General features: G+C 42.5%; 1 protein-coding gene across 3 annotated transcripts in view; it reads right to left on the bottom strand.

The window, feature by feature from the left end:
• Window positions 1–25,482, bottom strand: part of Patj (PATJ crumbs cell polarity complex component) — a 300,765-nt gene that overhangs the window by 104,984 nt on the left and 170,299 nt on the right. For all 3 annotated transcript variants that reach the window (XM_052176811.1, XM_052176808.1, XM_052176809.1), the window contains exon 29: window positions 6,972–7,063. In XM_052176811.1, coding sequence (XP_052032771.1) covers window positions 6,972–7,063 — 92 coding nt within the window. The remainder of the gene's footprint in view (window positions 1–6,971; window positions 7,064–25,482) is intronic.

Genomic DNA, 25,482 nt, shown 5'->3' with positions numbered 1-25,482 from the left:
TGCTTTGGGTCTCAGCTAAGCATCCCTCCCCATGGTTCCTTCCCAGAGGCTCAGAAGTCTACAAAGTGAGAGTTTTTTGTTTTGTTTTGTTTTGTTTTGTTGGAGAGTTTTTTAAAGCAGGAATCCAAGATGACTTTTTGGATGGGCTCTGCCTCGAGGGGACTCTGACATTCATATTAATTTCAAGCCAATATCATCTTTCAGGAATATGTGCAGACCACACTATTTTGAATTGCCAAAACAAGACATATGCTCAATCGATACAGCAGGGTGGCTCCCAGGGTGAGTTCACTTTTACTTTGGAGGGCCTGGCAGCTAGCACTAAATCTTTCCAAGACTTTCAGTTTCATTTGCCTCCGTTAGCCCCAGGAGTTTTACACAGTACACATTTTCCACACATAATTACATAATGGAGACTGAGTTCTTATACATGACATTTAATTTTCAATAGTCAGGGAAGGCACGACAGGAGCTACAGACAAGATCATTAATCTCCTTGGCTCCCCTCAGAGCACACACAGCTATTCATCCAGCATGAATACAGCCCCTCTGTGTAAGCCGGCGTGCATGCATAGAGGGAAAAGCACAAGATGGACCACGATCCTAGACTGTAATGCATCCAAATGGTGGAGAGGTGAATAGATTAGCAAAACAAAGTCTGTATGTTTTTGATTCAACATAATCATATATAAATATATTTGGGGGTCATTATGTAAAGTATGGGTATTTACACATAGCAACTCACAGACCCCAGCAAATAGCAGGTCAATTAACATGAATGAATACATGTGTTCAGGGAACAGGACATGGTTGTGATAGGCATGTGCATCATTACAGACTAAGGGACCCAGTTAACTAAAATATGTCACGTAGCACATTTTAATAGCTCTCCTTCCCCCAGTGTTAATCATACTCCAAAGCCTATGGCCAGTTGTCATTTTTATTTCAAAGGAAAATAAATTTGAAAAAGAGTCACCGAGGTATAAAAGCCAATAACTTCTGTATAATGGAAAGTTTTCAAAAATTAGTAATTTCAATTAAGGCAGGAAATATGTCCTAATAGAAGCATCAACTATAGAAAAATACAGTATATATAAATGCAGTTTCAAATAAGATAACACAGTTCAAGTGATACGGGGTTTAATCATATCACTGGTGCTGAGATGACTCAAGAGTTAACTTGCTGAAATTTCATAAATTAACTTTTAGTTTTTCCACAATCCAGTTCCCAAATGGGCAAAATCCGGGTACTTAGTCTGAAAGTGTCAGTGCACGAGAGGCTGGAGGATGTGTGCAAGGGGTGACGAGCCAGACCATGAACACACAATGCTGGCAGGATCTATGGTGCAGAGCCACTGGGTGGATGGACGCTAACCTCCTGCATGACCAATATGAATACATGTATGTGCAAACTGGGGACAACTCTACCACTAATGTTCTGGAGGCCAGGAGAGGTGACAGACACAAGAATATGACAGAGCTCTAACCAGTGCACCAGTGACCATGAACAGGTCACTGCATAGGAAGTAGATAAAAATCTACCAGTGATCTCCACTTGTCCTATACAGATCTGAAATATTACACTGACACTGGGATTTCCTGTATTGGATATTTCTCTGTACATTCCTTATTAAAGGTATTGTACTCCTTACTACTACTAATAGGTATACCTTACCTAACAAATAAGCTAAGGATGGGGATTTGATCCCTTTATTTCAGGAAATAACATATAGTTCCTTTCCCGGGGCTTATTCATCATGATGTAATGAGAGGTTCTTGGTTGTTTTGTTTTGTTTTGTTTTTGAGACCGGGTTTCTCTGTATAGCCCTGGCTGTCTGGGAACTCACTCTGTAGACCAGGCTGGCCTCGAACTCAGAAATCCGCCTGCTTCTGCCTCTCAGAGTGCTGGGATTACAGGAGTGCGCCACCACCGCCCGGCGTAATGAGAGATTCTTAAGAGCACAAATTTGCTTTGTGTAAGAGTATCACAGCTGGGGCAGTGCAGGAAGTGCCAGTCAGCAAGCCTGACAATACAAGTTCCACGGCAGGACCCACATGGTGAAGGGAACTGACTCTCACAAGTTGTTTTCAGATCTCTACATGATCTCTACACTCTTGCTGTAGAAAACCACCTGTATGCTCCTAGTATACATGCGCAAATACACAGACACAGACAGAGAGTCAGATAAACACCATCCTAAAATTAAGCACAGAGGAGAGTGCATTTTTGTAGCATCTCCTTTCTGCCTTCTTTTAGGCCTTTTGTCCCACCATTCCTAACTTTCCTGACTTACAGATGTCCCCACATCAGCAGACACTGCTGAGCCCACAGGCAATCGTGCCCACTTGTGGCAGGCCATGGACTAAGCACGCACAGGTGTATGTGAACAGCTGGTTCCACGTCCTGGGATGCTGGACCATCATTTTGTCTTTTAATTTTTCACCTTGGTTCTTGGGAAAGGGGGCAATGAGGGGGGACCATTTTTCTACTTAAGCATTCTCAGGGAGAATATCTCCTTTCATTTGGACATATGAAGGCTTAATTCAATGTCTGCACATAAAATACCAAATATATAGCAACTCAGGCCAAGAGTCTGGCTGTCAGCACTATACACATCTCTCCTGATTCAGTGGAGGCTCATTTCCCTGTAACTTCAAAAGTGAATGTGATAAGAAAGCGTACAGAATCACTCCTACAATTTTCTTCCTTCTATAGGCCTATTCTTCTGTGTGTCTCCCCTGCCCCCCAACTTTTGGCAGTATTGGAACTAAAACCAGCAACCTCCACAAACACACTCCAGGCACACTCTCAACCACTGGGCTATCCTGCTAATCCATTTTTTGTTTTTCTAGAAAAATTGAAAAATCTTTCAAATGTACTAATATGGAAAAAAGTGTAAGAAGCTGAAATTAGACAGAGAATTTTGAGTTATATATATCTAAATCCACATAAAATAAATTACTATGATTTTTCACTTTGGAAAAGAATCTAGAGCTGCTCTATAGTAGCTAAAGAGGAATTAATTCAACATTTTCTAAATGACCAGATCCTGGGAATTATATAATTTAATGACCTTCAATAACAGTGTATGCTATGGTCTGAATATGTGTGACCCCAAACTTATATGCTGAAACTTAATCACTCTGGCAGCAGTGTTAGTTAGGGGCCTTCTGGGAGAGATCTGCTGAAGGAGGCAGGGCTCTCTTGGGATTCTTGATCTTATAAAACAGGAATAAGGAAGCTCCTCTGACATGTAAACAACTAGTAAGAGACTGGAAGCAGACCCTCACCGTTCACCAAACCTACTGGGACCTTGACCTCCCATCAGGACTGAAGAAATAAATCTCTGTAGTTTACAAGCCACCCAGTTTATAGTATTTATTTTAGTAACAGCCTGAAAGGAACATACAGTTTCTCATTAGAACAAACATTTTCTTTTTTATTTTATTTTATTTTTTTTTATTTTATTTTTTTATTTTTTTTTATTCGATATAATTTATTTACATTTCAAATGATTTCCCCTTTTCTAGCCCCCCCCCCCACTCCCCGAAAGTCCCGTAAGCCCCCTTCTCTTCCCCTGTCCTCCCTCCCACCCCTTCCCAGTTCCCCGTTCTGGTTTTGCCAAATACTGTTTCACTGAGTCTTTCCAGAACCAGGGACCACTCCTGCTTTCTTCTTGTATCTCATTTGATGTGTGGATTATGTTTTGGGTATTCCAGTTTTCTAGGTTAATAACCACTTATTAGTGAGTGCATACCATGATTCACCTTTTGAGTCTGGGTTACCTCACTTAGTATGATGTTCTCTAGCTCCATCCATTTGCCTAAGAATTTCATGAATTCATTGTTTCTAATGGCTGAATAGTACTCCATTGTGTAGATATACCACATTTTTTGTATCCACTCTTCTGTTGAGGGATACCTGGGTTCTTTCCAGCATCTGGCAATTATAAATAGGGCTGCTATGAACATAGTAGAGCATGTATCCTTATTACATGGTGGGGAATCCTCTGGGTATATGCCCAGGAGAGGTATAGCAGGATCTTCTGGAAGTGAGGTGCCCAGTTTTCGGAGGAACTGCCAGACTGCTTTCCAGAGTGGTTGTACCAATTTGCAACCCCACCAGCAGTGGAGGAGTGTTCCTCTTTCTCCGCACCCTCTCCAACACCTGCTGTCTCCTGAATTTTTAATCTTAGCCATTCTGACTGGTGTAAGATGAAATCTTAGGGTTGTTTTGATTTGCATTTCCCTAATGACTAATGAAGTTGAGCATTTTTTAAGATGCTTCTCCGCCATCCGAAGTTCTTCAGGTGAGAATTCTTTGTTTAACTCTGTACCCCATTTTTTAATAGGGTTGTTCGGTTTTCTGGAGTCTAACTTCTTGAGTTCTTTATATATATTGGATATTAGCCCTCTATCTGATGTAGGATTGGTGAAGATCTTTTCCCAATTTGTTGGTTGCCGATCTGTCCTCTTGATGGTGTCCTTTGCCTTACAGAAACTCTGTAACCTTATGAGGTCCCATTTGTCAAATCTTGCTCTTAGAGCATACGCTATTGGTAGAACAAACATTTTCAATGTACATTGATAAATAAGTACATTTACCAATGTACATTGATAAATTGCTTAATATCACCTTATCAAAACAAAACAAAACAAAAGAAAATCAACCAACCAACCAACCAACCAACCAACAAAAACCCTCAAAACTATCAGAAAACTGAGCTGACAGGTCTTGTTGCCTGTAGAGATGCTACATAGCTCTGTCTCCTACGGTCAGCTTCACATTGCTCCAGTCTTTCTTTACAGGGGGAGGAAGGTTTGACTTCCAGATACTTTTGTGCACGGAATGATTTCCTTTGGACTGTGCTGCTTCCTTTCTGCTGTGCTAAAGCAGAAGGCCCAGAGCTGGCAGTAGGTGCCCTGTCAGCGCTGCCAGAGGAGAGTGCAGGCTGCTAACAGCACCTGTGGCTGCAGCAGTGCCACGCACTAAACAAGGAGAGCCACGTGCGTGTGTTTGCTGCTACAACAAAACACAAACACAAACACATGGGTACAACAAATAAAATAAAATACCCGAGGCTGGGTAGCTTATAAAGAAAAGACATCTGTTCAGTTCATGGCTTTCTTTTCAATTGAACGTTATTTTTTTCATACAATATATTTTGATTATGTTTTCCCTTTCCTTAATTACGCCCTACTTACCCAAATTTATGTATTTTTCCTCTCCTAAAAAACAAACAAACAAACAAAAGCAAACACCAAGAAACACCACTCCTCAATAGAAAATCAAAATGAATAATAAATTGCCTACTTTGTGGGTCTTTATATTAGTTCCTACCTATTGCAAGAAGCAGCTTCGCTGATAGGGCTAGCTCATGCTTTTAGAAGCTGAATATCTGAACAGCATTGTGCAGGCTGTGGTGAGGGCCTGGAAATGGGGAGCTCATGTAACAGTTTGTAGGGAAGAGGGTGCGACATGGAAAAATGGGAGCCAGAGAGTGGTCCTGGGAGCGGGCCCAATGGTTTTTTCTTTCCTTTTCCTTTTCCTTTTCCTTTTCCTTTTCCTTCCTTCCTTCCTTCCTTCATTCCTTCCTTTCTTTCTTTCATTCTCTTTCTCTCTTTCTCTCTCTCTCTCTCTCTCTCTCTCTCTCTTTCTTTCTTTTCTTTTTTTTTTTTCTGTTTTAAATCTTCGCGGTGCTAAGGATGGAACTCATGCACGGGAGGCAAACATTCAGGATGGACCCGAGAGCCTCAAGCACAGGCGGCAAGGGTCCACGAAGCTACAACTCCATCTCAAGTGCATTCTTTCTTTTAATGTTTTTATTGTATTTTGAGTGTGTACACATGAATGTAGGTACCCAAGGAGACCAGAGTGACACTAGATTTTTCTGGAGCTGAAATTACAGCCAGTAGTAAATGGGCAGATTGGTGGTAAGAGGGTATTGGGAACAAAATTCTGGTGTCCTGGAAGGGCAGTACCCCCTGAATCATCTCTCTAGCAGGAAGCTATATTTTTAAAAGAACACAGTTTCAAGAAAACTACCTCTCAATCCATGAGAAACGCCGTAATCTTTTAATGGCAGTACCCTGTGACTGACCAACTTTTAAGGCCTTGTCTTTACATGACCATATTGGAAACCAAACCTCCCAATAAATGAACCCTATGAGACACACAAACAGCCTCCGTCCAAACCTGCAACCTGTGTGGATTTCTTTCAATGGACAGCTTAGCCTTTCCAGTGACACATCTTAAATCTGCTCAAGTTATCAGCAAATTCTCATTTGAAGCATCTGACAACTGGAAGAGCAAAGAAATGCCCCCACCCCTGGCTGTCCTGGAACTCACTCTGTAGACCAGGCTGGCCTCGAACTCAGAAATCCACCTGCCTCTGCCTCCCAAGTGCTGGGATTAAAGGTGTGGGACTGTTTTTCTTAACAACATCTTATGCAGCTCAGGCTAGCCTCCAGCTCTCTAAGGTACACAAGTATGACCTTGAACTTCTGACCCCCAACCCCTGCCAACTGCTTAGATTATAGGTGCACACTGGTACTGAGGATGAAGCCAGGATCTAGCACATCCTGGAAAGAGCTCTATCAGTTCGATACATGCACAGCCCTCACCAGCACCCCTACACTTTTCTGGGTTCGCTAACTGTTGGTTCTTTCATGAAGACAATAATTGATCAGTAAATACCAACCCATGATGACAGGAGTGAGCAGCCACTCTCACTCTAAGTATATCTCTAAGGAAGTAAGCACGCAGATACATTTAAAAATTGAAACATAGATAATAGTAAACTCAACTACCAATTCCATCTTGTGAAACATGGAAACAAGAAAAATCCCAGACAAAGCAAAAAAAACAAAAACAAAAACAAAAACAAAAAACAACAACAAAAAAAACCTAATGCCAATGATGGTCTCTGAAAAGGAGACGATAGTTAGAAAACCAGGTCTATTTTCCTTACCTAATGAAAACCAGTTTGACCCTGGTGGGGGCAGTCTTAATAATGGCAGATGCATTCTGATGACTTCTTCCATAAAGGATCTGATTGTTTATCTGTTTGGGAAAGAATAAGAAATACATGTAAAATTACAGCTTGAATATTCACATAATGAATAAGTATATACATAAAGGTATCTATGTATATACTTGGAATTAAAACATGTCTTCACTTTTAAGTGTGTATATAATTCACTAATAGTAAAAGACTCAATATTCTTTGTACTAGAAATTCTCAGCATAATTCTAAGCAACTATATAGTCTCCTAAATTCAGCTGTGGCTACAGTTAATGAAGGACTAATTTCCTTAACTCTGTTGCTAAACTTTATCAGAACAGTAGTTGAGCTTAATGCAAAGTTTTATGATAGATACTTCATTTTCTATGGTTTTTCCAGATTCCTAAAGAATGTAGAAAACAGACCAAACTATACTATAAATGGAGCTCTAGAGGGCCCATTAAACATGGTACTGAAACTGTGTCATGGTTATTACACAGAATAAATTTTGTTTCCACAGGAGATAAATATTATATACCTGTTTTAAGTTGACTTTTTGACCAAGTAATTACATAGGACATCTTACTGTAGACAAACAACTAGTCATCGGTTCATGTCCAAGATGTACTAAAATTATAATTTGACTGCTGTTGCAGATCAGTTCTAATGCTTTGAATTAATCTGACCCCCCAAATTAGGAATCTTCCTGTTCAAACGCTGAAGGTCCTTGTCCTCAATTGTTTTTTGATTGTCAATAAGGAGCCAACAGCCAATGGTTGGGCAGGTAGACTGAGGCAGGACCTTTAGATGTTCACAGGCTAGGAACTGGGAGGAGGGGAGGAGGGATTACTATGTCTTGGAGGAAGAGGGATCAGATTTAGAGCTGCAGAAAGAAAATCATCTGAAATGTAGGTGAGAAGGAATGTGACCCCTGGAAGGGCTGCCCAGGAGCATCTCGGGCAGCAAAGACTAGGGGGCTGCACACAAGGAGCCAGGGCAACAAAAATAAAATACAGAAATAGAGGGCGTTAAGCCAGGAGTACTGGAGGGAAAGTATGTTAGCCGTGGGGAGGATTACAACTGTCCAGCATCTGAGCTCGTCAAGGCATATTAAAATTAACTGGTGTGTGTGTGTGTGTGTGTGTGTGTGACTTGTCTCCTGGCTACAGATTGAAGTCACCTAAATATGATAGAACAGTAGATCTAAACTATTTTCATTGCAGTTCTTCCCACTGATACATTATGATAATAACTATAATTATCCTCTTTATGCCATCCATATAATTCTGGTTTCCCAGAATTATCTGTTTGATAAGTAATCAATGACCTGTATTGTTATGTTATCCCTATGTAACAGTGGCTCTGATAATTTCTACTGTCTTATGCCTGGTACAGTACACTCAACAACAGATACTCAAGGGGATAAGTCTTTTGAAATTGCTGCTTAATCCATCTGCCCTTGATGTCTCTGTAATGGTGAATCTGATGACACAATTGACAGATCTTTGAAAAGACTGTTTCACTGCAGTGATTATGGTGAGAAAGTAGGAAGGAAACACACACTTCAAAAGATGGGATGAAAGTGGAGTATTTTTTCTTACTGTCTTAAAGGAAGCCAGTCCACCCCTGTGCCTAGGGCTCCCTGGCTATGGCTATCTGGCCACGGCTATGGGAATACTGCTTTGCTCTGTCTCTCATTCCGTCTGGTTTTGTTGTTTGTGTTCTCCACCAAGTTCATTAGTCTCAGAACTAATGGATTCCCACACTCCCAGTTATCTGTGCCTTGCTTTCCTAACGTCTAATGGAATTCAAGCAGCTGCTCCGAAGTTGACCTGAGAACTATAAGAAGAAAAACTGTCACAGTTCAGGATGATCCTCTTGAAACCTGAAGGAATTCTCCCTTCAGATATTCAGTCGCTCGTCTTTTCTGCTGATAAACTTCAATAGTTGTACATTTAATAATGTGCTTGCATCCCAGGTTTCCAATACTTTCTATCACACTAATACAAATGTACAAATACTTTTGTGGTTTTAGTTTTCATACATATAGACAAAGACAGACAGCAGACACATATACAGAAACAGACAGACACATTGTTTCCTTTTGTTCCCCTTTGACTTTCCCACTTTTCCTTCTTGGTGCAGGAAGTTAAAGTCAGGCCCTTTCACTGACGAGATATGTACTGTTCGGCACACAGTAGGAGACCAATTGAGTCACCAGGCAAAGGTTCTATGAGTAATGTGAAAAGCTCTGACAGGACGGGGCATGGCTGCTGTGCTAGTAACTGTGGCCTTGACTGTGGTGTCAGCTGCTCACTGGCAATGCTTAGGAAGTGCTACACAGTGGGAAACACAAGGAACTCAAGACACAGTGGAATCTGGCTTTACTAGATTAAATCTAAAAGGAAGGCTGAGATTTCTAGACAAAAAATCAAAACCAAAACTAAAACCAATCAAAAAGACTACAATAAAGCCTTCTTTCTAGCTTTAAAAATTATGTAACCAGGGACCAGTAATTTGGCTTGGTGAGTACCTGCAGCCAAACCTGAAGATATGAGTTTGATAACTGGTACCCTCATGGTGGAAAGTGGGAACAGACTCCCACAAGCTGTTCTTTAACATCTATATACATGTATATGCGCGCGCGCGCACACACACACACACACACACATCAATGGGATTGGTATCATTACAAGACATGACTGGGTATGGTAGTTCATTCCTGTAACCCCAGCATTAGCAAGAGGCAGTGGCCGAGGATTGTGAGTTTAAAGAAGAGAGTCTCTTTTCTATGTGAGGGTATAGCAATGGGGAGGCTGTCTAGGAAGGAGGCTTCATGAGAGTCTAGTGCTGTGATTCCAGGCTTCCCAGCCTATTGAACTGTGAGAAATATGTGTGTGTGTCGCCTCAGCCACCTTAGCATTTGTTACAGGCACCCAAAGTGACAAAGGTAATTGTCTGAATTATTTCCACTGATGCAGTTTCTGGTTATTCTAAATATCTACATTAACCCAGATTCTCTTCAGTCTCAGAATCTGAGGCAGCTGGACTTTGCCTTGGCACACACAAAGAAGAAAAAGGAAGCAGACTTTCTGTACACAGGCAATTTCTATTAGATATTATTATTATTACTACTATCATTATTATTATTGTGCTGGGGTTTGAATCTAGGACCTCACACATGCCAAACAAGTACTCTACCATTCAGTCATATCCCAAGCCAAATCTTTCTCTATGTCTACATCCTTGCCTGTCTACCTCTTACTGTCTGTGTCTGTCTGTCTGTCTGTCTGCCTACTTATCATCTAGTAATTTAGAGACAAGGCCTCTCACTATGTAGTCTAGGCTGGCTTTGCCAGAGGGATGCTTCTGCCTCAACCTACTTAGCACTGAGATTAAAGGTGTTCATCACCACCTGTCCAGTTCCATCTATGTGCCTGCCTCGCCATTCTGGTTTTCTGAATTGCTTTTGGGTTCCTCTCCTTGTTACTGATAACTGGGGACTTCTGTGTTTCTCCAGATATTAATTTTGGCTTCAGCTCTTGACCCCTGGTCCCAGAAAAAGGAACAGTAGGAGTATCTGGGTGAGTTAATTTTCTCCCAGGCTCTGAAACTCAAATCCCACTTAGGAACAAATTATAGCAACTCTGGATTCCAAAGCACCATACCACAGCCATGTCTGCATTTTCTAAGCTGGTGAGTCATACTGCAGGTTTCCATGCCACCTGACTTCCCCCTCAGGGTTTGCCTTCTGCCTCTGTAGTGAGAAAGAACAAACCCTCATTTATGAGGGCAACCCTGACCAGGGTGGAATAATTGCAATATTTGTAGTTTGCAGCCAATATAGAATTGGGGTTAATCCAATTCAACAAAAGTAAATGGATAAAAAACCTTTCTTACTGCAGCATAAACTTTCACTTTAAAGGTCTTTAATGAGATTTGTTTTAATCAAATTAATTATGCAAAACTATTAAAGAGATAAGCTTTTAACTACTCCTACTTTTTCACAGTTCATCTGAACAGGAATATAAATTTATGCTGAAAGCAGCTCAATTAAATCTACTCAAATGACATAGCAAATTGAAAGTAAAAGTTAATTAACTTAAGCTAGGGTTGAAAATATTAATTATACAAAATTAAAATCTAGTTTAAGTAACAGATTTGCCCAATGTTTGAGCATTGTCATAATTTATTACACTCAACACTCTCTCCCCATGCTTTATTTTATAGAGCAAAATGGTGTATTATACAAACTGTAAACCATTATTAAAGAGCAGAACTGAATGCACATTACATGAGTGGTTGATAATAAAATCGGAATCTCTCCCCATCTGTTCTTGGAAGTGCCATCTAAATGTCATATTTTAAAGCATTAGAATCAATACTTTCAAAATAACCTTTATTGAATTTAAACCACATGGAAAAAAATCAACATGTTATATTTATAGCCATCAATCCTTTTATAGTTTTTGGTATTGAAGATCAAACTCAGTTCTTAGAATATGCTAGGCAAGCACTCAATCACCAAAGAGCATTCCAGATCTTTTCAACTTTGAGACAGGGTTGTAATAAATTGCCGCAGATTACAGGTACATGCTGCCACGCCCAGGTACCAGTGAACTCCTGGTCGAATGATCCATTTCTACGGATTAAGCCTGAAAAGGCTAAAAAACCTAGGCATTAACATGTCAGTACAGCTCTTTTAATCAAGACAAAGTAGGGAAACTGCAGTTTACCCATCTGTTGTGGTGACAGGGGAAAGGATAGAGGAAGGTGGACTGTGTAGATGTGTGGCTGTGGAAAACCAGCAAGGCTGTGTGGAACCGCAGCAGACTTCACAGAACCATTCTTATGATGAAAAAGTGTCTGTGTGAGTTTGAAGAACTAGCTCTAACAGCTAGACTCTGTGGTGACAGGTTTCTCTATCAGTATTTTAAAACATTTTTATCACATTTTATTCCTTTTTTGTGAACAAACAAGCAAAAAATATTTCTTGGTATTGAAGATCAAACTCAGTACTTAGAATGTGCTAGGCAAGCGTTCAATCACCAAAGAGCATTCCAGATGCTCTTTGTACATGTCTATTGTGACATGAGTATCAAGACTTTAATGTAGTGCTCTCCCTCAGCCACGGGCTCTGGGGACCAAGTTCAGGTCATGGAGTTTGTGTGGCAAGTGCTTTCCCACTGACCATCTGTGTGATGGTGCATGCCCGGGAAGCGGGGAAGGCTTGCGAGGCTGGGGAGGCCCATGAGCATGGGGAGGGAGGCTGATGCAGGGTTGCAGGCTGGAGGTCAGTCTGCGCTAAGTTGTGACATCTGTGTACATAACACAGGTTTGCAACGATCAGCAGATACTACAGAAAAAAAATGATCACATTCACTTTTTTTCCTAAAAAAAAAAAAAAAGGGAAAGAAAAAGAAGAAAAGTCGAGATGGGTATGTGTGTGATTCCTGTTACCTCACACAGCAGGAGGGGATAACTAAACGCGTAGACTACCTCTGTCTTGGTCAGGGTTTCCATTCCTGCACAAACATCATGACCAAGAAGCAAGCTAGGGAGGAAAGGGTTTATTCAGCTTACATTTCCACACAGCCGTTCATCACCAAAGGAAGTCAGGACTAGAACTCAAGCAGGTCAGGAAGCAGGAGCTGATGCAGAGGCCATGGAGGGATGTTTCTCACTGGCTTGCTTCCTTTTTTCTAACCCCTTCACTGCCTACATTGGCAGTCCTGGATCTTGCTCCATAGACTGACTTTTTCATAGAGATCTGCATGCCTGTCTCTTAAGCACTGGGATTAGAGGTATGGTCCACCAAGCCTGGATTTAAGTGTTTCTTCACCTAGAATTTGCTCTGTTCTAGGCTGTCCTTGAATTCAGAGATCTGCTTATCTGTATCTCCAGGGATTAAAGGTTTGTACTATCTCAACTGGACCAAAATTTAGCTGGATGGAATCTTGCCCCAACTCCTTTAATTCAATTTAATATCCTTGAATTCAGTTCCATTTCCCTTCCTGGAGCGCCTTTAATACTCAAACTATATATTTTGTATTTTTCCTTTCTCAGCTTGCTATGTTTGTCCAAAATGTTCCTCATCAGATTTAATGGAGAACAAAGTCTCTGTTGGACTTTTTTTGAGATTTCCTTTGTTGATGCAATTAATATGAATTTCTTTATCTTAGCTTTAGGCATTCTTTTCAGAAAATGGCAAAAAGCAGCCACGTTCTTCACCAAAACATGACCAAAACCAGTCTCTTGGCCACATATTAAAGTTCTTCTCCACTGAAATCTCTTGGGTCATCAGGCTTACACAGTTCATATAACCCTCAGCACCACTGTCTTCCATATTCCTAGTAGGCTGGCCCAGTAAGCTCCACTTAAAGCATTCCACAACTTTCCAAATCCAAAGTCCCCAAATCCACAAGTCAGTAAGAAATATCCCTCCATAGCCTCTGCATCAGCTCCTGCTTCCTGACCTGCTTGAGTTCCAGTCCTGGCTTCCTTTGGTGATCACAGCAATGTGGAAGTGTAAGCTAAATAAACCCTTTCCTCTCTAACTTGCTTCTTGGTCATGATGTTTGTGCAGGAATAAAAACCCTGACTAAGACAACCTCTTAACAAGAATTGCTATTAATTCTGAAGAAAAACTGTTTCCCCATTTTAAGATATGTCAACCGAACTTTTGAGGATATGTGTCTTTTTGTGTTTGTACATGTTCATGTGCACTTGTGTACATGGGGGTAGCTGGAGGTCAACTTGAGTTGTCTTTTCTTGAAGGACTGGCTACCTTGTGTTTAATGATTTTATTATTTGGTTGTGTGTGGTGTGCATGTGGGGTGTTTGTGTGTGTGTGTGTGTGTGTGTGTGTGTGTGTGTGAGTCACAGGTGCCAGAACCATTGACTCCCTTGGAGCTAGGGTTATAGGTAGTTGTAACCCATGTGACGTGCTCATTGCGAACCCAACCCTTGTTCCCCCAGGAGAGCAAGCACTCATTCTTGATCTCTCTCCAGCTCCACCCCTTGTTTTTTGAGAAAGGTCTTTCACTAGGACCTGGGGTCTCTCAGTAGACTAAGCTTCCTGGCCTACAAGCCCAGGGACTCATCCTCTGTCTTCATCTTCTCTGTACTGGATCTACAGGGGCTTGTCACCCCAACTGACATCTTACATGGTATTGAGGACCAAGCTTAGGTATGCATGCCCGTGTGGCAAGCACTTTACCAACTGAGCTGTCTCTCTAGCCCAGGCATAACTTGCTATGGTATTCTTAGCCACATGAGCAATTAGAACTTAGGTGCTTAGTGATCTGGAATTCCTTAACCAAGAATATCAAGCCAGGTGTGGTAGCATAAGCAAGTGATCTCTGTGAGTTCAAGGCCCAGCTTAGTGTACTAAACAAGCTACCGGCCTGCCAGAGGTACACAGTGACACCTGGTCTCAAAACAACCAAAACCAAAAAGGCAAATATAGAGAATATCAGGATAAACTGTCCTATAGCAGTAATGCTTACCCTGAGGTTTCCTTCTTTCTCCCAAAAGTTGACCTGATTAGAAATCTACCCCGATTCTCAGTTATTACATTTTCCTCTTGTATTAAGAATGCTTTGTATGTCCCTTTATAGACAGAGTAAAAAATTCAACTAGCAAGATTCTCCTGAGGTGTCCTTAGGGTTCCAGTTTCTCTCTTTTTAGAAGTGTTCGAATCTTATTGATATTGTACACATAGTATGTGCACAGGTAAACATATATACCACATGGTGTGATCAGGTGCACAGGTAAACTTACATACCATATGGTGTGATCACCAGCACAAGTACACTTATGTACCATGGTGTGATCATCTGCACAGGTATACATATATACCAAATGTGGAGAGCAGAGCACAACTTGCAGGAGTCGATTCTTTCTTTCCACCTTGGATTCTGGGGATTAAACTGAGGTCAGAAGGCATGCACAGCAAGCCCTTTACCCACTGAGACACCTCAGTGGCCCCAGTCTCATTTCAACACTCACCTTATTAACAAACTTCCCTGCAGAGGCACCGTGGCATCATTTGCACCTCAGAACATTTAGCACATACCTCATACGGCCGAGCCCTGCCTCTTAGCCAGGCCATGAGACATGGCGTCCTATGCTGGTGTAATGGCACGGAGACTCACTCTCTCAGTGTCTTATAAAACAGTTTAAGGCATGTAGTGATGCTGCCAGAGGCAGGCTCAAGTCTCCAGCTGGCAAAGCCTTGAGTAAGTCTGGGGCCACTGGAGCATGCGACAAGAATGCTCAGTGAGTGTCAGGGAGATCCCTAGGCTTCTCTTCATCTTGAGCATCCACACCCCATCCCCAGCCAACTCCACCTCCCAGTTCTCATTCTGTTCTCTGCAGGGCGAAGGTAGGAGAAACTCCAAGCACTAACTGCCCACCCACCCTCACTCTTGCTCCTGTAAGCAATTCTAGTCACCCAACACAAAACAAAGAGTACAGAAGGTAGACAGACTAGAAAGGGAATCAGTGGGAGGGGACGAGAGAAGGTAATGGGGGTAGGAGGGTGGGGGAATATTATCAAAATGTTACACATATGTGTGAAAATGTCCTAATGATATCCATTGCTATGTCATTTAGGATATGCAATAAACCTTTAAGAAATCCACTCCTCATCAGAGAATAGCACTATCTTCATACTTCCTTATGTTCATGTGTACACTATACATACTCAGCTTATTAGGTTGGCTACAGTCTGGTAGTATACAAGTTTACTAGCATAAATGGTAGGAATACTGTCCCTTACATACAGTGAACTCCCATAACCCTGGGTGCAGTTTTGCTTTCTAGGTTTCAGATCAAATGTGATCTGACGATATTTAATGAAAAACTCCAGAAATAATTCCTGCTTTACAGCTCTGGTGCTCTGGGAGTTGGCAGCGGCAGCGCATCCCTTCAGTGCCAGCACTCAGGAGGCAGAGGAAGCAGAGGCGCAGAGAGGCAGAGGCGCAGAGAGGCAGAGGTAGGAGGATCCCTGAGTTCTGGTCTACGGAGCAAGTTCCAGGACACTCAGGACTACACAGAGAAACCCTGTTTTGAAAAACACCAAAAAAAGAAAAAAAGAAAAAAAAAGAAAAAAAAAAGAAAAAAGAAAAGAAAAAGAAAAAAAGAAAGAAAAGAAAAAGAAAACAAAAAGATTTTAGAATTTGCATATAAAGTCTGCCATTTTCTCACAGACCACGTCTTTGAGGAGGAGCCCGCCCCTCCCCCACAGGCTGGCATCACCCTCCCTCCCTGCAGTCTTTCCACTTTTTGGTCTCACAGTTCACTCTCTGGGCTCTGCATCGTTCCTGCCGCGGCCCACAGCTGTGAAACAGCCTTTGAGGCACTGCACACGCCTGCTGCCAGCTTCTCTGCTATCAGGTCAAACACTCTGAGGCAGAAGTACTTTACTTAATAACTGCCACAAGCCATAAAACATTATGCTAGTGACTCAGATATCCAAGAGAGTCATAAAATGTCCCCTTTAGGGGAAAACAAAATAATGCTCATTTGTGCATAGAAAACTCATTTGTGAAACTTTTATTAGAGTACCTTTGTCTAATTGTTATACTTCATGAGTTACTGTTAATACTGCATTCTGCTTAGTGTATAAATCCAACTTTGTCACGGGTCTATATGTACAGAGGGTAAATGTAGTATAACCTGGGTATTGGGGTTTAGGCCTGTAATCCCAGGCCATGAGGCTAATAGGACGACTGACCTATATTTGAAGCCACCCCAAGCTACTTAGTGAGTTCTAGGTAGGTCAACCTGGACCTACAAAGAGTGAGAACTTGTCTAAAAACAAAACAAAACTAAAGACCACAATGACGGTATGAAAGGCCTGTACTGCACAGGGTTTCAAGCATCTTTGAGGAGTCTTGCAATGCATCACCTGGGGTGAGGGTCACCCTGCATGATCAAAGTATAACTGCCCATTATGTAAATGAGGCAAAGAACACAAATGGATTATGTGTGTGGCCAACTGAACACCTTTCAGAATAACCCCAGTGAGTATCTTCCCAGGCTAGACCTCACTTTAATCACTAAGACAGCAAGAAGGAACGTGTACAACAAAGGAAGGACAGAAGAGCAGAGCTCAAGCAGCCCCAGTCCCGTGGTGGAACACAGAGAGGACCTACAGAAGCCAGACACAAGAGCGCACAGCTTCCAAATGACACCTGATCACCGTTTTCCTTAAGGATCTCAGTCTCTTCCATTCTTGATCCTTCATTTTACTGCTAACTTGGCTGCATTTTGATCTTGTCTAGGAGACACATCTGAGAGGTGATTTCCAGATAGCTTTAACTGGGGAAGAAAGATCCGTTCTGCACGTTATCTGGAACCATCCCATAGGTAGGGTCCTGGACTGGAAAAAACGGGGAGGGAGGGGTTTGAAAAGAAAACCCCAGCACTAGCAGTCATCTCTCTGCTTCCTGATTGTGGGAACACTGTGACCAGCCACCTTGCCTTCCTAATGTCCCTGCCATTTCAGCCACATACCAAAATAATCCTTCTTTCTTGAGTTGCTTTTATTAGGTATTTTGTCATAGCTACAAAAAAAATAACTAATACACCTTCATTTTTACTTTGTTTTGTCTCTAAGGTCTGAAGATGATTTGGCTCACTGCAGAGAGCTCGGAGCTTTTGTAAGAGCAATAATGAGAACTTCAGCAATAAGGAATAAATGATTATTATTCCTTCCAGAGACTGGTTAGAGTAGAGGCTTGAGCCAAAATATTTCAGTGACATAAAGACAATGAGGTGCAAGTAAATAATTCAAAATCCCTCCCATGACAGGAGGCAGTCAGAAACAGAAATGGCAAAAATAGAATTAAAGATTTCACAGCTGGAAGCACAGACAGAAAGAATCAGGCCACTCAGCTCGAACTAGGCTTCACACAGTAGTTTCTATGCCTGAAATAAACCCCAACTCCACAGCTGAAACAAGGGCAAGTTTTTCAACTATGAGGTTCAGAAGCTCACATGCTGTGCACACCCAGAATTGCCTTCCTTCTGTGCTTCTTAATAGACAAGCAATTTTATCAATTACATCATTCCCTTAATGAGCCTAGAGTGGTATTACATTTTAAGAAGATGGGTAACATAATATGTAATTGCAATGTAAGAAACTGAGGCAGGGTAGAAAAGCAGGAAAGTTCCGGGAGGGCAGGAAGGAAGAGGAGCCTTTCACTTGAGCCTAGTTGAGTCCTTTACCAGCTAAGAGTCCAGAATTTTGACACAACTAACTAATTTGGTGCAAAGAGTGCATACATAGGCCAGGCGTGCTAGCGCACACCTTCAATCTCAGCACTAGGGAGGCAGAGGCAGCAGATCTCTGTGAGTTTGAAACTAGCCTGATTTACATAGAGAAGTTCAGGACAGTCAAGGCTATATACCCAATCTAAAGAAAAGAGAGATTACATAGGTCGAAACAATACTCCCATTTTATAGAAGTATTTAAAATAATAATGTTGCAATAGCCACTGACCATGCTTAAGGCCAAAGTGCTTAGAACCTTTGAGTTTAATCTCCCCGCCCCAGCCATACTTCTAAAAATCCTATGTATTTTTAAAAATCATACAAACAAGATTACGTGTCTTAATTTTCTTGTGATCTATCAAGTTTTATTTTGACTTGTCAAAAGAAAAATGAAAAAAAAAAGGGGGGGGGGGTGATGGTGTTTCCCAGAAACCCTTTAAACAAAGAAAGAAGCTTCAGAAGTACTTCAAAACAGTATCTATGGCTAATGTTAAGTGTTACATTACAAAGTTCACACCCATGCCCTTGGTGTGAGCCAGCTGTTTTCTAAGAGGCACTCTCTCCCTTATTGTCTGTGTTTAAATGTACATTAAGATTTTATTTATTTATTATCCCGTTTTGCCCTCAGTTCCTTACCCTATTCCTTCTTTCCATCTCCAAGAGGATGTCCCCACCCCCTCCCCATCCTGCCAGACCTCCCCACTCCCTGGGGCTTCAAATCTCTCAAGGGTTAGGACTTTTCTCAAGAGGTCAGAACAAGCTGTACTCTGCTGTATATGTGTGCGTGTGGGAGTGTATGTGTGTGGGGGGCTGGGACCAGCTAGTGTACGCTCTTGGTTGGTGGATCCAAGTGTGTCTCTGTGTGTCATCTGTGTGACTATATGCATGTCTGCATGTGTGCACAGAGGGCTGAAATTGACTTCAGAAGTCTTTCTTGATTGCTCTACAGTATTCTCTGAGGTACGGTCCTCAGTTGAACAAGTACTTCAGTTAGCTCACCTCCACGAGGGATCCTGTCTCTGCCAAACGAATGAATGCTGGAGTTACAGAAGGTTGCCAAGCCTAACGGGGATTACACGGATGTTGGGGATCTGAACTTTGCTCCTCATGCTTGCATGACAAACACTTTACCCATGGAGCCATTGGCCCAGCCCTAAATAAACAGGGCTGCCCCAAACTGACTTGTCCTGAAATACTTTCCTGCAGGGGGGTCAAGAATCTTACTCTTATTTGAGTAGTATTCTCTGAAAGAAGTCAGGTAGCTACAGGCAGTAGCTGTGTCTTTACTCCAATAGGAAACTCTATTAGACATATTAACCTGTTCTGAATTAACTGCATTTACCTATACCTGATACATTTCACACTGTTATGAAAAATACTGCCCTATGAAAAAATACTTTGAAAAGGGCAACTTAAGCCGGGCGGTGGTGGCGCACGCCTGTAATCCCAGCACTCTGGGAGGCAGAGGCAGGCAGATTTCTGAGTTCAAGGCCAGCCTGGTCTACAGAGTGAGTTCCAGGACAGCCAGGGCTATACAGAGAAACCCTGTCTCAAAAAAACCAAATCCAAAACAAAACAAAACCTAAAAAAGCAACTTAAAGGAGAAAGAGTTTATTCTGGCTGAGAGCATCTATTCTGTGGGGAAAGGCATGGGAGCAGGAGCAAGAGCAGGAGGCTCTCCTACTCAGGAAAGGAGGTGGCCTCTAAAGCCTCAAGGCCCACCACAGTGACTCCCTACTTCCAGAGAGAGTCTTCCTTCCTTCCTTCCTTCCTTCCTTCCTTCCTTCCTTCCTTCCTTCCTTCCTTCCTTCCTTCCTTCCTCCCTCCCTCCCTTCCTTTGTTCCTTTCATCCTCCCTCCCTCCCCCCTCTCTCTCCTCAATCCCCCTCCCTCTCTTCTCAATTTAAGAAAAGGTCTCCCCTTGTAGCTTTGGCTGTCCAAAAACACTCTGTATAAAACAGACTGAACTTAAACTAGGAGATCTACTTGCCTCTGCCTCCCAAGTGCAGGGGTTAAAGGTGTGCGCCACCATGCCCAGAGGAAGCTATACTTCCTAAAGATTCCACACCCTTCCCAAATCATGCCACTGGCTGGGGACCAACTGTTCGAATAAGTGAACCTATGGGGGACACTTCACATTCTAACTATAACCCCCCTCCACATTATAAGAATTTAATTCACAATCATGTAAGACCCCAGTGTTAGCCAGAAAGCCTGGCTGGTGCTGCCCATTCATGCCCCAGTCCACCCGCCTGCAGGATGGGAGCTGACTGTGCACTCCACTGCGTTTGCTGTGAGCTGACTGAAGGCAGTCTGGCTGGCGTCAAGGCTCCGGATGCGTATAGTTTCCTGGCCCCCTTATAATGACATGTCCTTTCTTCATACTCAGGGATCCATCCGCCCGTGGCAGTGTCGGGAAATAGCCAGCGAACTCACATATCTTCGGCCACAGTGCAGTGGTGACCAGGGCTCTGTACTTGCTCAGCCCTTACCACGCCCTCTGTGAGCTTTTAGGCCACAAACAGATTATTTTACGGAGCACAAAATGGGACAGCTTTACTTTGGTATGTGTGAAGGTCATATTTAGGACCTGCTCATAATACTCTTTTATGCCAGCTTTGATGAACACATTTTAAAAGAGCTTTTAGATATTAATGCTCAAATACAGCTATAAGTTGAGATAAGGTCTCACTTTACAGTCCTTGCTAGCCTGGAACTCACTCTGTAGACCAGGTTGGCCTTGAAATCACAGAGATCTGCCTACCTCTGTCTCTTGAATGCTGGGATTATTAAAGTCATGTGCCACTACAGATGGCCAAAAATGTGATATATTCATATTTAAAGTGTCAAAGTGGTTATGCTGTCATACTTTCAAAGTCATTGCCACAGTAAAAAATAAAACCAATAAAGTGTCATAACTTTATTTCAATTCTGAAATCCTTTGCTCTTTCAATGGCTCAGACTACTCTTTCTATACCAGGAGGTTTTATTAGTAAAGTACCTTAGGGCAAAGTTATTTCATTCAAAAATGCTTGATAAATACACCCAGATGTCTTGGTATGGATTACACAGCTTCTGAGTGTAAAGGAAGAGATTTTATCCCATGGATGCACAAAACCTAGTAATTTACTTACTAGCTTTCAAGCCATGTTCCAAGTCATAAGCTTTCCAAAACATTTCAACTGTAATTTGCTGGCAAGGAGCATAAAGTATGGGGCAGTGTGGACAGCTAGAGAACACAGCTCGAAGCAGTGGGGGGCGGGGCATCTGGCTCAGTCCCTTCATGTCTATGGGTAGCATGGGGCAGTGTGGACAGCTAGAGAAGGCAGCATGGAGCAGTGGGGGTGGGGCACCTGGCTCAAGCCCTTCATGTCTATGGGTTTTTCATATGAAAACAATATCACGAGACAAGATCGGAAACTTACCCCTACATTTGTCTCTATCCATCTACAGCAGGAGGTACTCACGCCTTTTCTCTTCCATTGTGTATGCACTGGACAGGATTCAGGGTAGCCTCTCCCGCAGGTGCCTGGCTCAGAGAGCTCCTTACACTTCCACAGCCCCATCCACAGAGCAGCCTAACCCACTGTGCCATCCACTGCTCCTCCTGCTTCTGCTTTACCCTGACAGATCATCCAGACCCCTGCACAGCACCATTAGCCCTGTCTTCCCACGCTCGCACTATAGGGAAGGTTATAAATAAATCCTATATTCATCCGACAGCACCATGCCCCAGCTTGCACATTTTCTGGGCCTAATTGCTCTGGGAAAGCCAGTGCTCTGGAGTAAGCCTCATTCTGTGTACATGGTAATTATATGCTAATGCCTTTTGAAATTAATTCAGTAACCCCCACATTAGAATTGAAAGAAAGGGGAAAGGAGCTCAGATTTAATCACACTGTCTTCTGGGAGCTGAACAGAAAAATTCTTTTACACATGAACTATGCCATCGACCCACAGAACTCACAGGCTATTCTACTACAATACCACTGTGTGCCAACCGTGCTGGGGAGCCCACAGGCTCCCAATCTGTCACATGCAGGGCTCTGGGAGAGAAGCAGAGTTTCTAACTTAAAAGCAGACACGACATGGTTTTGATAATTCTTTCACTTCTTAGCTGACTTCAGAGTTTTAAGCAGGTGAATCAACTATAAATCATGGCAGGCAGTGAGCAAAGGAGTAATGCAACAGTTATGGCAAAGTACTGAGGAGAAGACAAGCAAGTAGCAGAACATGAGAATAAGCAAGAAATATAACTGTGCCCAGGTCAGGGTTGAAGTCATAGATATTAGTGTATTTGGGGTAGGAGTTAGCAAATACCCAAGGCTGCTCTATTTCTTAAAGGCCATTTGCACAATGCAGTGCCCCAGCCATCTAACGCTCTGCAATGTGCACGGTCATGCTGGCTTCCGGCTTTCCTGATACACAGCATTACATTGATTTCCCATTCTCAGCAAGCAAGCACATGCCAACTCCTCACATATTAAAGCGAAATGACTTCATTTTTTTTTATGAGCTATAAAAAGAAACCAGGGAATATTTTTTCCATATGAGTTTTCTGTCACCCTTGACCTAAATTCAAACTGTTACAAGAGAAGATGAACTATAACTGCATAGGATCTGGATCTTTGCTAAGGCACAAACGAGATTATTTAAGGAAGAAGATGATCTCTTTGTTCTGAGATGATGTCAGAGATACTAGTGTCAATAAATACAAACTAAAAAGACAGAAATACACAAAAATGAGAGTTTTGATCCTATCAGCTAAAGCACGCCAGCCAGAGTTGTGGCAACACCTAGCCTACCATTTTCTGTCATTAACTTCCCCAAAGGAGGGGCTGCCCTGAGGTGATGCTGTCCAGTACTACACTGCTAGCTGTGTGAGAGCAGGACCCAGTGCATGCAGGGCCTGTCAAGGGACAGCCTGATTTAAGGGTCTGACACAAGCAATGCCAGCTATGAATCCAAAGATGCTGTGAGCAAAGCAGAGATATTTAAGAACAACAGTGACTGGGCTCTAATGGGAAGTAGCGTGGGCAAATGGTGGATCTCACAATGATCAAGACAAAGGGAATTTCATTCGGGTCAGGGAGAGGCCGTGGAAATGAACATGTGTACTTTGGATTTATTTTTAGGTATTTCAGGAAGATATTTGCTAAATGTTTGAAAAAGCTGAGGCTGAGGAGAGATGGCATGTTGATAATAAAATCTGTGTCCCAACATATTTTTATTTGTTGGCACTTGCTCGAAACTGGAGCATCTTTGGGTGAAAGAGAGTTGACATGGCTCCATCTGAAACTACTTGGTCCCCATGTCTGTAACTGAAGGAAGAGGAGAAGTACAAGGCAAATGCTGCCGTCTTTTTTGCCTGATGTGGGCAAACCCCTGAAGTTTCTATGCATGAAGAAGGAAACAGGCCCAATTAGCAGTTAACTCTTTGCTATGCTACGTTATGATGACATCATAAAACACTTGAAATTGGTCTCTATCTCTTGTTTTTGGCAGATTCAATCCTGTAATTTTCTAGTTGATCAGTGTGCTAGGTTCATCTTTTGTTTGAACATCTGGTCTCTGACTCCCAATCCTGAGTTTTGTGAACAAGGGATAGAATCAAAGCTCTTGATTTGCTGACGGGTGCTCTATAACCGAGCTACACCTGCGCTCTAATGAGCTACTCTTCTTTTTAGTTTTTGTGTGCAAATGTTTTACCCACATGCATGTTTTCATACCATGTAAATGCCTGGTGCCCATGGAGGCCAGAAGAACATGTCAGAGTTACAGTCATGAGTCACCACGTATGTGCTGGGAAATCAATTGTGGAAGGGCAGTGGAACAGCCAGTGTCCCTAACTACTGAGCCACCTCCCTGGCCCCATGAGTTGGCTCTTAATGGGTTCCTGGATGCAGATGGCTATGGATAAAACAAAGCCATGATTAACACTGTTAAACTTACACTCCACCCCCCATGATCTAGGAAGAACAGATGTCTAAAGTGTGTGTGATGATCCATGATAAAAATCCCATGAGCCTCTGTGTTCAATACTCATGCTGTAGCACTTGTGAATCTGTGGTAGGAGGATCCCTTGAGTCTCAGGAATTCGAGCCAATCACGGGTAATAAATGAGGCTCCATCTCAAATAAAAGCCAAGATCCATCCCTGAAGTTGCTAATTGGGAGGCTCTAAGCAGTTGGCCGTGTGAGAGGACCTGGAGGGCAGCAAAGCAGAGACTGCAGGGAGCTCTTCCTAACGCTGCATCGTGTCTTTGCTGTTGTGCTGTGCGTGTGCGTCCTCTGCAGTTTTCTCTAGAAAGCATAGGTGGGTGTACACTGAGTGAACTATTTCCCCACATTCTGGGAGATGCTCTAACAAATTAATTAACCTGCAAAATGGCAGTATTAGGAACTTAAATGTGTGGCTGGGCAGGCATAAGCACAGGCAAGAACCTGGGGCCTTTGAGCAACATTTGGACTGAAGAACGGTCACTCAGGCGTGACTTAGACCTCTGGGACTACATGCTATCTCCATGCAGATGGCAGACTCCAACGAACTTAGGATATCATCCATCCATCCACCCATCCATCCATCCATCCATCCATCCATCCATCCATCCAAGAACTACAGGTTGTTTAGGAAACCCTTTCGTCTATCTGGGATTACCTTGTGTTGCACTGACTATACGGAAGACAAAAAACTGTTGATCTCTTGCATGCGCTATACTCAATACCCTCAGTAGTCAAAAGCATTGGGGCAAAAATTAAAGTAGGTCTTCCAAGGCCCACCCATATATGTCTGAAATCTGAAACTGGCCTGTAAGACAATGATCATATTATGCTGTGAAAGCAGTCCATTTGCTACCAGTGTCTAATGGACACCAGACTGAGGACTACAGCACAGCGCTCCTGTGAGGCCAGATCCTGTAGGCTCTTCCCCTTTGAGTCTGAATAACACAGAAGGCTACAACTAGAATCAACACACTCCCAATTACTGAGGCATTTCTATCCCCTGTGCAGGAGGGAATCTGGGTCTAAGCACGCCCAGTACACAGAGTGACCTGATACACATGATTTCACTGTAGACACAAATGTCATATGCCAGGAATCTCTCGGATCTAAACAAATGGGGTACAATGATGGTCATCTTTAAAACTATGTCCAAATTAAAGTCCTATAATGAAGAATGAAAATATGGGTCATTTGAGA

The sequence above is a fragment of the Apodemus sylvaticus genome, chromosome 3 (assembly GCF_947179515.1).
Source record: "Apodemus sylvaticus chromosome 3, mApoSyl1.1, whole genome shotgun sequence".
Classification (NCBI taxonomy): domain Eukaryota; kingdom Metazoa; phylum Chordata; class Mammalia; order Rodentia; family Muridae; genus Apodemus; species Apodemus sylvaticus.
Note: the sequence above shows the minus strand (reverse complement) of the source record. Positions and strands in the feature narration are given on the sequence as shown.